Genomic DNA, 18,325 nt, shown 5'->3' with positions numbered 1-18,325 from the left:
TTCTCTATCATCTTGCTTATTAATGTCTTTTGGTTAATGCCAGAAATTACTCTTAACTACTCAACATTATGTATTGCAGGGAAGCTTTAAATAAGCAAGATATCAGACTTTATGCCATTATTCAAGTGTCTGACATCATGGAATCTTTGCATGCTGCAGGGACATCTGGATTTTCATTTAATGCAAGTGAGAACATTGCATACCCATCAAATAGTACTGTAGTAGCAATTTCTGACATTCCAGACCTGCCAGGTAGTGTTTGCTACATCTATACGTTCGAAGCTCATCAGTGACAACAGCTGATTAAATATAGCAAGCCTACCAAGGAGTGCTGCAATTAGAAATTTTATTTTATTGCTGTTTAAGTTGAAATTATTATAGCCCAACTGCAACCTCTCTCAACATTTACTTATAAACAGATGTCAGCAGTATTTCAGACAAAGTAAGTAATTTTGTATTCAATAGCCTGGAGTTAAAAGTTCCAGTAATGGTGAGAGAAAGCATCCAGCTTGCAAAATTTAAAGGTAGTTGTTGCATAACTGTCATGTATACATAGGACATTTCAAAAGAATTCTTTAGCACTCGGCTGGCAAAACTTGAAGGCTTGTACTATATAAGTATGTTTTACACACTGTTTTTGTGCCCTCTGACACTACTTTCCTTCCAAATGTAGCAGCATGTTTACTCCCAATTTATGTAGATAATTTTTCTATGTTGAATGTTTGTGTAGATAATTCTACTATGTTGAATGTACTAATATTTTGTCTTTTATAAAGGTTGTAAAGGCTTTCCATTTTAGGTGTGGGCCAAAGAACTTTGCTAATTAACTTATGGGTATGAGATAATCTGGAATTATATAAGGCAGCTTACTTTTGTTCCTTTTTTTGCATTTTTCTAAAACAACTTCTGTGGTTGGAAGCTTTCTGATGAGGCCCATTTCTTCATTTATACTATAGAATTGCTGCTGATCACTTTTATGCAGTATTGCACAACCATTAAAAATAGTTTTAATTCCATATTAAAAACAGTAAGAGATGAAGCAGATTTGTTCACTATTAACAAAGCTTGGGTATTAAATTTTGATTGAAAATATGATGGATGCTACTCTGTGAAATAAGTTAATGTGTATTTTTCAATTGTTATTCTTGTAGTTGCAGCTAGTGGTAATATAAGAACCACAAGGAAATTTATTTTCCTTTTTTTCAGTATTGGTATTTCTTACTTTGCCAATATACATTTGATTAGAAGAGTCATATACAAATGTGATTATCTGCAAATATATCCATATATATTATTCTGACCGTAAACATTTAGGAATTGTAACCTTGGGCAGCAAGTCGAATGCAGAGTAGATCCTGAAGAGTTTCCAGTTTCCATAGTCTGTAGAAGTTTCTAAGGGTTGTCATCGAGTAGCATTAGTTTTTCATAAGGAGTTCCAAAGTCATTAACATTTCTACTTTCCTTAGTTTAGTTTATTTTCTTTCCACAGCCCATTGTCAGCCTCCATGAGTTTCCAGAGCTTTGGTTTCTGTGATTTCCTAAATAGAGAGTGGTTCTCCTTGCAACAACCTCCAGAGCTACTATTCCTGTCATCATCCAGAGCTACTATTCCTGTGTCATCATCTCAACTGTCATTGGCTCTCCCTGCACCATGCATTGTGCCGTCAACATCAGTGTTGTTTCCAACAACTTCAACCAACATACTACGTCTGCTCCCTTCGCCTTGCTCATTCAAGCTCTCTGAGAGTCGTAGGTATTTTTCTGAGTAAGTATGGCTTTGAGTAATGGAGATAGCAAGCTTATCTCTCTTCCCCAAGGACCTGCTTAACGTTGTAGTCGACAGACATTGGGCACACAGCAATGACTGTCTAGTGCATCAAGCCCTCGCCTTTCACTTCTAAAAGACCTCAGAGGTTGTCAACCTATGCCATCAGGAAGAACTCCATGCTTATGATACACCTGAAGGACGCATTCTTCCAGACTCTAATCCACCAATCATCCGGGAAGTTTCTTCCCTTCAATCTGACAGAGTTTACCAGTTCAAGGTTTTGCTTTAGCCTTTCAACTGCCCCACAGGTGTTCGCAAGAGTAATCTCAACCTGGTGTCATCCTCACAGGATATACATTCCGAGATACTTTGACAACTAACTAGTCGTCAAAGGCTAATGCAAGACAGCGACCTTTTATTCCAATGTTGTCACATTGTAGGCATGATAAATTTAGAGAAGTTAATTCTAACGACCAAAAAAAGAATTCTTTACCTGATCATGCTTATAGACAACAGTGGTGAGGGTACTCCCATCACACCAGCGTATCAAATTCAGGAATGTTGTTCAGTCCTTCCTATCCAGAAAGAAGCAACCAGGACGTCAATGGTAGATCATTCTCAGTTACCAGTCCCCCAAGAGGAGCTGTTCCTCAGCAATTTCTCCCCCTCGGTCTCTTCAATGGAGATGAAAGCAGCCCTCCTAGTACATCAAGTTTCAAGAAAGGGTGACGGCACTCCGTGGCTCTCATGTCCGACAAACTATACAAAAGGTAGCTTATGTCAACAAAAGTGGGGGCTAGTGTACTGTCAGTTTATGAAGATGACAGGCCACTAGCCCCCTTTTGTTGACAAAAGCTACCAATGTAGTATAGTGTTGTTGGACATAAGAGAGCCACGGAGTGCTGTCACCCTTTCTTGAAAGTCCTGACGTGCTACGAGTTTCAAGATTTCTGGGTTGTGGCAGAAGCAGGTAATCAACATAGTGATGATTTCTTAGAACTTCTGGATGAACCTAGTGGCTCCCTTGTGGCCACATGCAGAATGGTAACCCCATCACCAAGGGAGATTCCCCACTGGCACAATCTCCTTATGGGTGGAGACTGTCCAGTTTCTCCTAGGAGCAACAGGCTTTTCTTGCAGAGCAGTTGTGCCTGCCTCCTCCACTCCCATTGCCAACAAAATCCTTAAGCTATTTCACGCTAGAGGAATTCCCATACATTAAGACCACAGGTTTCTTGGGTTATGAAAAATGACAAATTTTTAACCAATTTGTATTTTTCATAACTAACAAACCTGAGGTCTTAACATTAGGATAATACTAGCGCAAAGCTGGAAACCGGTAGAATTAATAACAAACTTGTGAGATCCAGGGACTACAGGCATCTATACCAGGTCACAGGGTATGTAGTACCCAGAATGCCCTTGGCGTCCCATGACCCATCAGTTACTCTTCCAAACCAGTTACAAATTTATTAAAAATTTGTTCATACGAGAGCTTGTACTCTCAACATTAATCTGAATATATAATTATGTTGTCCTGTATATTACTATTTTAATAAAATTATGTGCTGTTCCAAGTTACATTTTTTGTCCTCAAACCACCATTTAATAAGCTAGACTGCCACTGACCCTCATGTTTAAGATATAGTTGAAGTCAAGAGTCGGTTAAGAATCTGAGGATCAAGACAAAGTAGTTTATTACAGACCATCTACTGCATATTCTGCCTGTATATACATGGTTTGTATTTTGAATAAGCTTATTTTACTTGGTGTATAACATTCTCATTATGATACATATTTTGTAGCATCTAGACGTACACAAAAATTAACTAAGAAAAGCAAAATGATAATTAAACAAACATTCTTACAGGAAGCAAATTAATTTTTTGCATGGACTTGTAATCCTCACCTCTAAAACTGAACTTCCTACTTATGCATCTTTATGAACATTATATAAAAGCTTGGCAGTATCTGAACAAAATTCATTCATACTATATAAAAGCCTGGCAGTATGTGAACAAAATTCATTAATAAAAAAAAGAACAGGTTTGGCAAGAATCTTCACGTCTGACACCCTTAAATGTCCAATGCAAACATTTTCATGAAGTTATGTAAATAAATACAGGCAAGGTAGTACACTTGTAAATAAAAGACAGGAATCCATGTACCAAAGCTGAATGCAAAGTCTGGGACATGTTCTAAGCAAACATGAGGACAGAGAAGAAATATACAGAGCAATGTTGTGGTATCTGGGAAGGTCATTTATTACCCTGGAGACACTGGACTGTAAAGCAGGGACTGAAAGGGCAGTGAAAGAGTGGCTGTGATGTGGATGAAATGGAAAGACTATATGAGAGTGAATACTATATCCCACAGTGGAAGTCATGTAAAGCCGTTGGTCCTGTTGCTGAATAACCACTGGTTCCATGCAACATAAAAACACCATACAAAAAAACAAACTATATCCCACAGCATAAACTTATAATGTATTGCTCTATAAAGTAGAAATAATGTCACAAACATTAAGAAGTAAAATAGGAATTTCAAAAATGTGTGAACAAACTATAAGGTTTATGACCAGACTGGTGATAACATATTATAAATGATGTAGTGGCAGGGAGATTTGGTATCTAGCAGCTAGAAAACAGAGCAAAATCTCATACATTGCATTGTTTTGTGTGATTGACAAGAAGGACTCTGGACATTTAGTAAGAAAAGCAATAGATCTGGAAATAGTGGAAGGAAGGTCCAAAAAATTTAGAAAAATGGGGTTGATAATGACCTAAGACCTGCTCAGAAAGTGCTCAGTAAAGACTAAATGCACTGGAAACCTGTTTACAAGTTCATAAGTAAGCTAAATGCTTAAACACCTGTCAAAACTTTGAACTTACCTTGTAAGATGCTTTGACTCTTCGTGAACCTCCATTTCCATGCTCTTGAAGTCATTTAACTCTTTTCTGATAGCAGCCTTATCTCTAGGTGTGAGACGAGTCCAAGGCTTGTCAGCCCGTCTGTCATACTCGTGTGCCTGAGTCACCTCTATATAGTCATTGAAGCGTATAATCTGAAAAAGAAGATAACATTAACAAAAATAATTTTGAGTATAATGCATAACAGCCTGATGACCAAGCAAACAATCCAACTCAAAAATTTTTGTTCAACTTAGTTTTCAACCATATCTACCCTAACTTTCCACTCCACATTTTATCCGTAAAAATTCCCCAATTTAAAATGAGATAAATTACATCTCTGTAACATAATATGTACATTAAAAGAGCAGCACTGCCTTCTGCAGAAAAGTGTAAGCCACATTAAATTTTTTTAAGCACTCCTTCACCCCCGCACTACTACAATACTTTTGACTATTTTTTTCCATCTAGCCTGTTTGATCTCTCTCCACCTATAAATGAAAATCTTCCCAGATTGGTTACACGCTTATGCTGAATAAATTTACTGTAGGAGGCGAACTTTAATTGCTTTATCCCCTTCATAAATACGGCAAAAAAAAGAAAAAAAACAACAACAACTGGCAGACCTTGATTAAAAAGTATGCTGAACTTCAAGCTCTGATATTAACCCATTTACAGTGAGGCCCAAGTGCCAAAGTCTTTAGGCCTAACCACTAAAAACAGAAAAAACTAAAGACAAAAAACCTACACAAAAAAGTTAGTTGTATTTTTTCCTCCAAGGTTAACTCCCTGACATTTACGTAAGGTCTATTGAGTATTTGATGAAAACATTTAGGTTAACAGATCGGATACAGCTGCGAGTTAAATAATATCAATGAAATGGCCTGGGTCCATGTAAATTTAAGGCTTATCTAAATACATACCAGCTTTACACAGACTTACATACAAGCAAAATGTGTCAATATCAATAGAACGCAATATTTCAATATTCTATTTTATTATGATGGCTAAAGTGAGCGGTTTGTTTGTAGGTCAAAAAGGTAGAAGGACAAACTCATATTTATAGTATTCTCTTATGAATTAAAACTTGCTTGTTATATGTGTCAGTGTATATACAACCCAAATCTTCTTTATATCTAAGCGAGCTATAATTCACTCTCAACCTACAGTCAACTGTCTATAGTACTGAGGGCATCCTTTGATTTTCATTATGTAAGAATTTTGGTAAAACTGCCTGTCAAGTACAAACTGTCAATTTTTCATCTTTTAAAATTTTGCTATACAATTTACAATTAATTGAACAATCTACATTTCATTTCATACCAACAGAGGTTTTAAAGAGAAAATTTTAAGCACAGTTTGCTATTTTATCCAACGTCTGATCCTGTTGGCAAGTAACTGTAAACAAGAATATTGCAGTTGGTAAAATATGTTTCTTTTCCACACAAGTTCCTAGCTAAAATCTTAAAAAACACCTTTCACATTACAGTTGAAAAACCAATCTCCCCAGTGCTAATTTATTTTTATCCACTGCAATACGTCTGGCTAGACGAGCATCGGCCCCTTAGCTCTGGGTCCAAGGCCAAACCTTGCCAGGAGACAGATAAAAATTAAAAGATTTTCTGTTGCTATCCAACCTTTTCTTTTTAGTGTAGAAAAAAACAAAAAGTAAAATCTTTTATATTTCAGCTTTAATTAATGTTAAGAAATAAAAAATTAAAATATGTTAGACCTAATGAAAAAGGGACTGCATTCAACCCTTCTGGCCTCAAAGAAATAGAGGCAGCCAACAAGATACAGAGCAAAAGTGATCAAGTTTAACATTTATCATTTACAGTTCATTACACACTACTGTAAGCATACTTTCAAATATTACATAAATTTTCAGCTATCTGTGACTAATCTGTGAATTACAAAGAGGAATTTCTGACTTCCTAACTTTTTCAAGTAAGTGTACGATTTAGTAATTATTTCTTCTCCTTGCTTTATTTCTAATTAATGGTGAAACTAATATTTCTTGCTACACTATAATAATGATAATAATTACTAACAATTATCAAATGCATAAATAAGGTGGTCAATAATCTTAAATTTTAGATAAACTTTAGGAAATTAGTTATGAATCTTATCGTAACTAAATCATTAGAAATATAAAAAACTTAAAACTTATAGAATCTACAGAAATGTGTAATGAAAATCCTAAAGGTCCTGGTAATTTTTTTGTTGGATACCCTTGATTTTGGAAATCTTTATAGCATTACTGTGCCATATGATCTTTTCAAGTGTATTATGGTCATATTAACATTGTAATACATATTTGGAGGTGTACTATAACTAAAAATTCTTACTCTCAGTACAAGTCACTTTGTTATTAGTTTAGTTTTGTGCTATAATTTTATTAAGTAAATTTAATAAGATCAACAACAACGTCACATAATGCAAAGGGACTCTATGAAAATCCACCACCTGTGTCTAACTTAATTTCCCATGTGGTATAATTTCTAACTATACTGGCAACTGACTCCTCATTCTTAAAAGCTTTATTCTTAAATCAATAAAACCTTTTTGTTTCATGTCTGTATTGTACTGAACTGCATATAATCATACTTTGACATGCAATTTTGACCTAGATAATTTACAAATCTTATCCAGCCTGCTCAACGTTTGCTTTGCCTTTTTTAGTTCTTAACTTCATTCCAACTCAAAAGAACTTATAATGAACATCAGTTTTTTTAAGTATAACTGAAAGATCCAAACTCATTAATCCTACTAATGTTATTTCACCCCTTCATACTTACTCTATCCTCATTCCTTCCATTTTTCTTAGATTTATAAAAAAAATTATATTATATTATATAATATAAATATATATATATATATATTATAACTATATATATAATATATATATATATATATATATAGATATATATATATATATATATAATATTAATATAATATATATAATATATAATGTATATATATATATAATTTTTTTTATGAACTAAGAAAAATGGAAGGAATGAGGATAGAGTAAGTATGAAGGGGTGAAATAACATTAGTAAGATAATGAGTTTGGATCTTTCAGTTATACTTAAAAAAACTGATGTTCATTATAAGTTCTTTTGAGTTTGAATGAAGTTAAGAACTAAAAAAGGCAAAGCAAACGTTGAGCAGACTGGATAAGATTTGGAAATTATCTAGGTCAAAATTGCATGTCAAAGTATGATTATATGCAGTTCAGTACAATACTGAAGCTAAATTAGACAGGGTCTCTTGATGGGTGAATGGATAAGCCATCTTTCTGTAAATCAAACCCAAAAAAGGTGAAGGTTTAAATCCTGGTTAGGGTAGTTACATTTTTCATATTGTAACTCTTACTCCTTTTCGTGTGAAGTTTTATTCAAATTATATATATATATATATATACATACATACATACATATATATATATATATATATATTATATATATATATATATATATATATATATATATATATATATATATATATATATATATATATATATAATATGTATGTATTGTATATATGTATAATTTATATATAATTTGAATAAAACTTCACACGAAAGGAGTAAGTTACAATATGAAAAATGTAACTACCCTAACCAGGATTTAAACCTTCACCTTTTTTGGGTTTGATTTACAGAAAGATGGCTTATCCATTCACCCATCAAGAGACCCTGTCTAATTTAGCTTCTTTACTTAATATCAAAATCAAACCATATTCACCACTGACAAAGAAGTGCTAAGTTTGTAACATTTGTAATTTGGTATAGTATTTTCACAAAGTCAAATAGACTTTTTAATTTAAAAACTAAAAACAGTTTTAAGCAACAATATACCCCACATCAAATCACTTTACTTGTGAATAAGTTATATTTAGGGGAATTATGATAAGTGCAGCTATCATGGCCAGGATTTAAAACAATGCCTTTAAAGTCTCCTCCATCATAGGCTCCACAGCATGATTTCTCTTGTTCAATATTATTTTAATTCAAAGTGCGAAAAAATATAAAGAATAACGCATATTTTCACTTTTCATTCATATTTCTTCTCATAAAAGTCTAAATTACTTCACAGAATTCTCAGTATGAATGGTATTAATTGCATGAGTAAAAACTTGTCCTTGAAGTCACACCAGTCATGATATCCACATGAAAACTAAGCAGGTGACAAGATGAATTGATGGAGGCCACAACTAAAGAAAAAATGAACACACCTTGCTACTCACCTAAAAATAAAACTTTTCATAACAAAAGCATCATCTTTTTTTCTTTGTAAACTGCTGAATGTGTAAACAAGACAAGCAAGAAACACCCTTCTTGGATGCATTACACACATTACCAACATCTTTAAACATGACAATTATTTACTGAGAAAGACAGCAACATTACAAGCATGTGAAAAAGAAATACAATACAGTAATACTTACTTTTCGTTCCTTGAGTTCTTCTAGAGTAGGTCTAAATGACAATTTTCGTAAAAGCGTTTTTCTTTTTTCTTCCTTCTGTTTGCGAGCTTCTTCTGGTGTTGTTCCTTTTAGAAAGTAACACATTAGAATCACTTGCTAATAATAAGATAATAAATTCAAATTTACAAGTTATTCAATTTTAGTTTTAGGAAATGTTATTTGATCACCACGACATTCACAAGTCAATTCACTTCCTTACAAACAATGCATAGAAATTATACAAATTATTTGCAAATTAATTCCTTGATAAAAAAAAAAGTACACAAGCTTGGAACTTAGATACTCAACAATGAAATTAAAACTTACTTTTTAATATATTCCTTTCTTCTAATTCCTCTGCTGACGGCCGTAAACTCAACCGTCTGGAAAAGTAATATAAAATTTGGTACTTAGAAACACTTCTTTAGTTAAAGTTTTCCAGTAAAAAAAAAAATACAATTAAAATGGCTCACCCTTAAAATATCCAATTCATTTTATTGATTCACTGCTGATGAACACAAATAATTTTCCATTACCTAGCTAAAAATATTGATGTTATAGCTTTGATCCAAGACCTCCTCCTGCGTTCTTTTAACCAATCATCTTCTCGCATAGCAAAAACCATGAGCCCATCCTCACGTGGAAGGACACAGTAATTTTTGGCTACCATTTTTTATATCGCTTTTTTATATATAGCTGTATAAATATCACAGTGAACTGAGACCAAGGAATTATACTGATATGTTGAATGCAACTGAAATGCACTGGTTTTTATCACAGTACTTGTCCAAAATCAACCATTACAGTCTGACCTCCACACATGTGTCAAGGCAAAATAACCCATTCCTGCTCACAAACTGTCATATATACTTTTCATTTCACTTTTAGAACAAGCAGGGAAAACAATTACATGAAAGCTTACATGACTTATTTCAATATTTAAATATCAAGAACAAAGTTCCTTCATGCTCACAACACCACAAATCTTATTGTATGAAAATCTTGTTTTCTAGCACACTTATCTCGCTCTCAAAAGCTAACTTTGGTTATGCCAACTCTGCTGGCTTGTGAAGGACTGCCACCTCATTGGCTCATACCCTTCTCTCTTACCCTACCGAAGTCAGTACCAAACGTATGTGTGCCAAGCACAGCCAAGTTCTCTCTCTCTCTCTCTCTCTCTCTCTCTCTCTCTATAAACATGATACGTACTGGAATCCAACTGCAATAATACTTATGAAATACCTTTATGAAGTAATTATATACTGAAAAACTAAAATTCATAAATATTGCACTATATCTCAATCAGACTCTTTGCTTAATTTGCAAAATGCTTGTACTTAACTTATAAAAACAAAAATGACTGTAAAAAGTTTGTCCTTAGTTACTGCGTCAAATGAAATCAAATTAACTACAGAGAAAATACAGTACAGTACTAAAAATAACAGCAGCCCCAAGATTAAGGACCAAGCTGTGGCAGCCCTCTGATGCCCGAGAAACTTGGCAAAGTGACAACTATTTCTATGCGTTTAGGGCAAAGCTCTAAAGAACATTTGAGAAGGAAAGTTCACTCGACAACAAAGAACATTCCAAGAAGGATTACCTAAATAGATAAAAGCAGTACTTAACAGATTTCTACTAATAAAAATGAATGAGGTACGTATCAATTACAAATTCAGCAAAATGTAACAGCAAAATTTTCTGTCCTGTTATTTTCATTCTGAACTTATTTTGATTATTTTAATATATGACACCATAGTAATGGAATTCTATAAAGTATATAAGAAAACAACAAAGCATTTCCTGCCATAGGAGCCAAATACTTTTGACACACTCACGTTTCGGAATTCTCCATCATCCACTATCACCAACTATTCACGTGACCTCTTCATATTCTCTGAGTGACAAAGGATCTAAAAATAACTCAGCCTTTTCCTGTTACCTTCAAAACCTTATCAGTTATTACTGTGTACGTATATTGGTTATAACAATTTTCTTATTTAAGTTTCAACTTGAAAAATAAGTGGTAAAAAAAGTAACTATGTAAAACTAAGTAGAAAAACCTGTCAAAACCTAAAAACTGAAAATGCATTGATGTATAAAATTACTAAATTTCAGAGATTTATATAATTCCTAATATTCTTTAAAGAAAAAAAAAAAAAAAAAGGAAATGCTCTCTGCGCCTCCACCTCAAAACTAAAAATAAACTGAATCGTCAAGATAGTCTTGGCACTTACACCAGCCTTTTCTAGAATCCCTTAAAATTCTGTCAATGCTATGCAGTCTTAAGTAGATATTACCTGTTTGATACATACATTTCTAAAATATATAAAAAAGATATAATACGTAAGTATAAGGTATTCCTGAGTACATGAAAATTAACAATAAATAATTGGTACTTATATACAAAAAAATTTAATATAGTATAAGGTATTCACGAGTAAATGAAAATACAACAATAAAAAAACTGGTACCTTGAGTCAATGCTGCAGTTTTGTACCGCCTACATATTCTATCAACTGATAAAAAAAAATCTTATTCATATTTTTTTCAAAGAATGACTGATAAAACTTACAAAAACTAAATTTGTCTCTTTATCTCCGGTTATTCTCCAAGTTTCAAGTAAACTTTCACAAAGAAAGTCAACTTCCTAAATAAACTGACATCATTAATAATTAAATTTTCTGTTATCTCAGTTTTTTTAAGTGTAAAATATGTTCCTAATTGTAAGGAAACCAAGGGAGCTATAAAATATGGGCACTGAAGGGAGTCTTAGATTTTAGTCAAGTAATTCTAAAAAAAATCCTATTTAAATCCTTAATAAAAAAAAAAAATTAAATTATAAGAATTTCTTACTTCCCATCAAGCTTTGAAACTGGGTCAGGAGAAATAAGATCAGCTTAAAAAAAACAGTTTAGTGGTCTCATTAGAGTACTAGAGAACCTATAAAAACTGATATGTGGAAAACTTCTCTGCTCTAGAAAAGTACATCAATTCGATGTTACACAATTTCCTGTCCACTAAGATGGTAAAAATGTATAATACAATACAATTTTTTAAGCCCACTGGAAACAACAGTAGCACTCTTGGGTTGGTTCCTGAATGATGAGGGACAGATTTTAGTGTCCCTTATAACCTGGCATTTGGGAATCAAAGAGCAACTAAATCTAGTTATTTAAAATTATATAAAATTGCAGCCAAATACATATGAGAAACTGGAGACTGGTAAAAGCACAAATGTCTTATCCATTTTATTTTTTGCCTTAGTAGATCAGAACACTTAAGATATACGATGAGGTTTGAGAGGTTATTTAATTTGTTTATTACACTACTGCATTCCTGATTATCAATGGTTTGATCTCCAGCATATGTATCCCTACACAGTAAAAAAACAACTAGAAAACTAAATATTTCTGTAACGAATACTGTATCTCATTATGACAGCATCTAGAAAGGTTTGATTGCTGGTGGTAAGTCATTTCCTTCTTAATTTTCCTTAGCTAGCCTAAGTCATACTGGTCCCTCTAGAAACAAAGTATTAGCTCAAACAGGACCCAATGACTACATGATAAGATGTTTGGAAAACATTTGGAAAATACTGTAACACAAAAACAAAGAATAAGCTAATTACTTAGCATATTACATATATTGAATAAAAGTCTTGGCGGCAATAAAATATTTTTCTAAAAATTATTTAGGCTAGCTAAATTTTTATTATTAAATATTTCACTTTCAAGGCTTTCACTCAGTATGTAATACACTAAGTAATTAGCTTATTCTTTCATTTTTTTATAATATTATCCATTTCTTTTCCAAATGTTTTATCATGTGGTCACTGAGTCCTGTTTGACATCATAGTACTTCGTTTCTAAACAGGGACCAGTGTGACTTAGGAGCTAAGCCTTGAGGAAAATTGAGGAGGAAATGACAAATACTACAAGCAAGGAAACCTTCCAAGATGCTGCCATAATAAGATGCAGCATTCATTACAGAAATTTAGTCTTGAGCAGTTATGCAACAGAGATAAAGAGTAATAAAATGTCAGCATGTTTAGAACTACAGCAATCCAAAGTTGATAAACAAGGTACCATAATATTAAAAAGTGTAATGGCATGTGAAAAATAGTTTCATACGGCTACCAATGACAGATACTTCTAGTTAATGCATGCCCATGCCATAACATCCTTGCTGCGTATGAAAATAGCACCAAGACTGTTGGCACACCTACTACTTCTCCTAACCCTTTCCCCTAATGAATGCATATATAATCATGGCAGCTCGCCAGCTCAAAAACTACAACGCCACACACCACTTATCTGTAGAGTATTACTCACATATGAAGAATTAAACAGCATGAAAATAATTTCTTATATAGTAGATTCATTGGTAAATACTTGTTATATAAACACTGAAGCATTTATACTATAGCAGTACTGTAATGTTTGACTTTATTTACTTTATTCACTCAAAAGTGAATTCTGTTCAACAAATTGTTTCTATTGATTCTTACTTTTCAATGAAAACTTTAAAATAATGAGTTCTAATTAAATTAAGGTCAAGTTACAGGAATGTTTACATGGATTCGATAAACATATTACTTGTTCTTGTTAAAGTCAATGTGTATTCAGTCAATAAATTACATTATCAATGTGAACTATGTTGACAGATAAGGTATTAAAAACCTCTTAAACTCCTGTTATTGCATTTGTTGCATTTTGTTTTGTTCCTGAAGGAATTTTCAAAAGCTTCTTGGCCTCAATTTTCTCTACATACCATACGTTTTGTATGACACTCAAGCAATCATGGATATTTACATATTCAAAACATTCTGTGCACAGCAGTCTAAAAAAAAATTTATGGAATAAGAAATATTTCAATTTTCTATCTCCTGAGTTAGAAATTTTGTTCATGTATCACTGATTTCATTATTGACTTTAATGAGACCACAGTAACATTTCTAAGACTGTGTCATAACAATCCACAATCATATATTAATGTATATTACTATGTAAAATAAACAGACTTTCAAACACCTGAACGGTGTTTAACGTCAACACTGATGAGGAACACCATTCAGGTGTTTGAAAGTCTATTTGTTTTACATAGTAATATACTTCAATATATGATTGTGGATATTTATGACACAGATTGTTCTTCACGAGATTGCGAATTTCTTAACATTTCTAGGACTTATACACCTCACCTACAGGATTTACGTATTCCTAAATGATCTAAGATACATGTATGACTGATTTCATTAATAAGTAATGAGCCCACTGTAACATTTCTAAGACTCTTATACATCTCACCAACAGTATTTACATATTCCTAAATGAAAGGTTAACATTGGAGGAAGTTTAGGTTGAATCTGGATACCCTACTGGGTCGACACAATTAAGCTGTAAACAGGATGTTGCTATATACAGTAATTTGGTTTTCTCAAAAAACTAGAACTTATGAATCTTACAGTACAGACCACTCCCTTAATATCAGAGTTCACAATATGTGCATTACCTAATTGTGAGGCAGGCTCAGAACTATGAAATACTGAACATTTAAAGAGTGATTATGGTAAAGGAGCAAAAATCTAGTAAAGAAACTAAAACTGTAATATGTGTACAAATAAAAAAATGTACATGTATTCGTGCATATCTGAAATTTGGTGTAAGCCTGCAGCAACAATAATGTATTAGTCACAGCCTCCCTTTCTCTCTAAAAGGAAACAAAAATGTTGTAATATAATACTGTGTACGGTACACAATGGACCTTCATATTTGCTGTACACTTGGCTGCTTTATCTGGGTCATCAATTCTAACAGTTCCTCCATGAGCATGAATCCAGCATAGTTCCTTATCTCTGAGGCTTCATCAAACTTATTGGATTATCTGAGCTGCTGAATAAAGATAACTTTTTGGACAATTTTAACTGCTTTTAAGCACTTTTAGATCACTGAAAGCTACAAATCTTTGATTATTTCTAAAGCAGAAAAGTTTGCAACTAAACAAAACAGGCACTATACTAGTTCTCTCATTTAACATACTGCATCAAATCCCACACCAGAGGGATATTTGGACCAATTTGTTTGTGTCTCATAGTGTGGACCACCTTGTCTAATAAGTTCGTAAATATCTACTACTATGATGTTCTGGCACCTAAATATTATTTAAGAATATGATGAATGGGTAAATGTTCAAACCTTCATTCATCATCCAAAAAGAAAGTTCTACAGCTGGAGGGACAGATACTTTTATGTCTCAGTTCAACAGGCTCTAATGAGAAATGGTGGCAAATGGTTAACAATGGAGTATGTTGAGTGCTACCTTGGATTGTCTTGTTAGCTGTTATCTTTAGCAATTCAGGACTTATGTGATAGAGAGTTTGTAATGTAAGAATCAGTAAATTGATGTATTGTATATTAACCCTTAAATGCCTAAGGGGTATAATAAAAATCGTCTCCCGTATGCCTAGGGGGTCTCGGAGTGAGCGCCGAAGCGGAAAATTATTTTTTTTTTCAAAAAATCACAGCGCGCTTAGTTTTTAAGATTAAGAGTTCATTTTTGGCTCCTTTTTTTGTCATTGCCTGAAGTTTAGTATGCAACCATCAGAAATAAAAAAAAAATATCATTATCATATATAAATAATGAGATATATGATAGCGCAAAAACAAAATTTCATATATAATTGTATTCAAATTGCGCTGTGAGCAAAACGGTTAAAGCTAAAGAGTTAATTTTGTTTTCGTTGTATTGTACACTAAATTGCAATCATTTTGGTATATAACACATTGTAAAACGATCAAAGCAACACAGAGAAAATATTATCACAAAATGATGCATGAATTCGTAATGCGCAGATGTAAAAAAATGTTTTTTTTCAAAAATTCACCATAAATCTAAATATTTTTCTAGACTTCCAATTTGTTTCAAAATGAAGACAATCAATTGAATATTACTATACTGTAAGAGCTTTAGCTTACAATTGCAGTTTTCGACCATTTTGGACGAGTTAAAGTTGACCGAATGTCGAATTTTTTTATATATATTTTTTTATAAGCAAATATTTCAAAAATGAGAAAAGCTACATCCTTCAATTATTTTTTGTTGTATTCTACATGAATTGCGCACATTTTCATATATAAAACTCTATGAAACGCCTAATATGAAATGGAGCAAATATTCCGAGAATGCGACGTACACATTTCAGAGATTTGCGGCGGAGAATCCTCGAGTGGAGGGAAGGAAAGTTTTTTAACTTTTTTTAAATTCACCATAAATCTAAATATTGTGCTAGAGACTTCGAATTTGTTTCAAAATGAAGATAAATGACTGAATATTACTAGACTGTAAGAGTTTTAGCTTACAATTGCATTTTTCGACCATTTCAGTAGTCAAAGTTGACCGAACGTGGTTTTTTTTCTATTTATCGTGATCTATATGCAAATATTTCGAAAATGAGAAAAGCTACAACCTTCAATTATTTTTTGTTGTATTCTACATAAAATTGCGCACATTTTCATATAGTATAAAACTTTATGTAACTGCTAATTTGAAATGGTGTAAACATTACGACAATCGCACGTATGATTTTTTACGAAGAGTTACCGCGCGGACGTAAGGAAAATGTTTTTTTTTTTTTATAAATTCACCATAAATCGAAATATTGTGCTGGAGACTTCCAATTTGTTGCAAAATGAAGATAAATGATTGAATATTACTAGAATATAAGAGTTTTAGCTTACAATAGCGTTTTTCGACCATTTCGGTAGAGTCAAAGTTGACCGAAGGTTGAAATTTTGGCACTTATCATTATTTATATAAAAATATTTCAAAATTGATAAAAGCTACAACCATGGGTTGTTTTTAGTTGTATTGTGCATGAAATTGCGCACATTTCTATATATAAAACTTTATGTAACGGCTAATTTAAAATGGTGCAAACATTACGACAATCGCACATATGATTTTTTCGGAAGAGTTACCACGCTGACGTAAGGAAAATGTTTTTTTCATAAATTCACCATAAATCGAAATATTGTGCTAGAGACTTCCAATTTGTTGCAAAATGAAGGTAAATGATTGAATATTACTAAAATATAAGAGTTTTAGCTTCCAATTGCATTTTTCGACCATTTCGGTAGAGTCAAAGTTGACCGAAGGTTGAAATTTTGGCACTTATCGTTATTTATATGAATATATTTCAAAACTGATAAAAGCTACAATCATGAGTATTTTTTTGTTGTATTCTACATGAAAATGCGCACATTTTCATATATAATACTCCATGTAACGGCTAATTTAAAATGGTGCAAAAATTATGTCAAAGTGACAAAATAATTTCCGAGATGTGTCACTGATACTTTGTAGTGCGATAAGAAAGAAATTCGCACTTGCGCGCCTGCGTAACGATTGTAACCAAAAAAAAATCTTGATCCGTGAACTCACAGCATCCCCCAAGACGCGTGATTCAAAAGTTTTCGGCTGGTAGGCCTCTAAGTATTTTTCAGCAAATTTTTGAAAAAACTTTTGTATGTCGACGTAAATTACGTCCGGTCGGCACTCAAAAGACAATTTAGTATCTCGACGTAAAATACGTCCAATAGGCATTTAAGGGTTAATACTTGTTAAAAAGAGAAACTACCTCTGTAGTAATGCAGTAATGCAAGAGTTACATCCCATAGGTGTTGTTTCACATCAGTCAAAATACTGTTATTCTTCTAATATTGCTGTTACCCTCTAGCTTCAAGTTAGTACTGCTAGTTGTAGAGGTTCACCCTAATTAAAATATCTTATAAAATACATTAGAAGGTTACATCTTGCATTAAATGAAGTGGTGATGTCAAGGACAAAAACACTACACACCTCTTTTTGTGGGATTATAAATGTACAATCCTAAAAATATACCTTTATCAATAATACAGCAGAATTTTTGACTTACCTAGTCAGTTTGGCCCCAATTGCTTCTCTAAATTCTTTTCTATCATTTTCTGACTGAATTGGTATAATGTTCCTGTCTATAAGGTCTTGCTTATTAGGTCGGCATGCTAGTTTTTGAGCTAAGCTGTCTCTTCTTGCAACTTTGGTGGCTAGACGATCTGCAATAAAAGAGGACAAGAATGAGTACACCTGGTTCACCATTTCCAACTGTAAAGCATGAATGAGTATTCCTCTTACTAAAACATCT

At 32.8% G+C, this 18,325-nt stretch overlaps 1 protein-coding gene and 1 long non-coding RNA gene across 16 annotated transcripts in view; one reads left to right on the top strand and one right to left on the bottom strand.

Annotated features, from left to right (window-relative positions):
* LOC135208660 (uncharacterized) overlaps positions 1-3,288 on the top strand; it is a 93,458-nt gene extending 90,170 nt beyond the window's left edge. Inside the window, exon 5 of one of the 2 annotated variants that reach the window (XR_010313196.1) lies at positions 1,490-3,288. This is a non-coding gene — a long non-coding RNA (uncharacterized LOC135208660). Of the gene's footprint in view, positions 1-79 lie in introns of both variants that reach the window. The other variant, XR_010313195.1, reaches the window with a different exon arrangement.
* Positions 1-18,325, bottom strand: part of LOC135208657 (phosphatase and actin regulator 2-like) — an 862,479-nt gene that overhangs the window by 5,666 nt on the left and 838,488 nt on the right. For 13 of the 14 annotated variants that reach the window (XM_064241064.1, XM_064241063.1, XM_064241074.1 and 10 more), the window contains 4 exons: positions 18,080-18,236; positions 9,475-9,530; positions 9,130-9,233; positions 4,660-4,832 (listed from right to left, as the gene is read on the bottom strand). In XM_064241064.1, coding sequence (XP_064097134.1) covers positions 4,660-4,832; positions 9,130-9,233; positions 9,475-9,530; positions 18,080-18,236 — 490 coding nt within the window. The remainder of the gene's footprint in view (positions 1-4,659; positions 4,833-9,129; positions 9,234-9,474; positions 9,531-18,079; positions 18,237-18,325) is intronic. The other variant, XM_064241068.1, reaches the window with a different exon arrangement.

The sequence above is a fragment of the Macrobrachium nipponense genome, chromosome 35 (genome assembly GCF_015104395.2).
Source record: "Macrobrachium nipponense isolate FS-2020 chromosome 35, ASM1510439v2, whole genome shotgun sequence".
NCBI lineage: Eukaryota > Metazoa > Arthropoda > Malacostraca > Decapoda > Palaemonidae > Macrobrachium > Macrobrachium nipponense.
The sequence above is the reverse complement of the archived record's forward strand: the minus strand, read 5'-3'. Positions and strand labels throughout refer to the sequence as shown.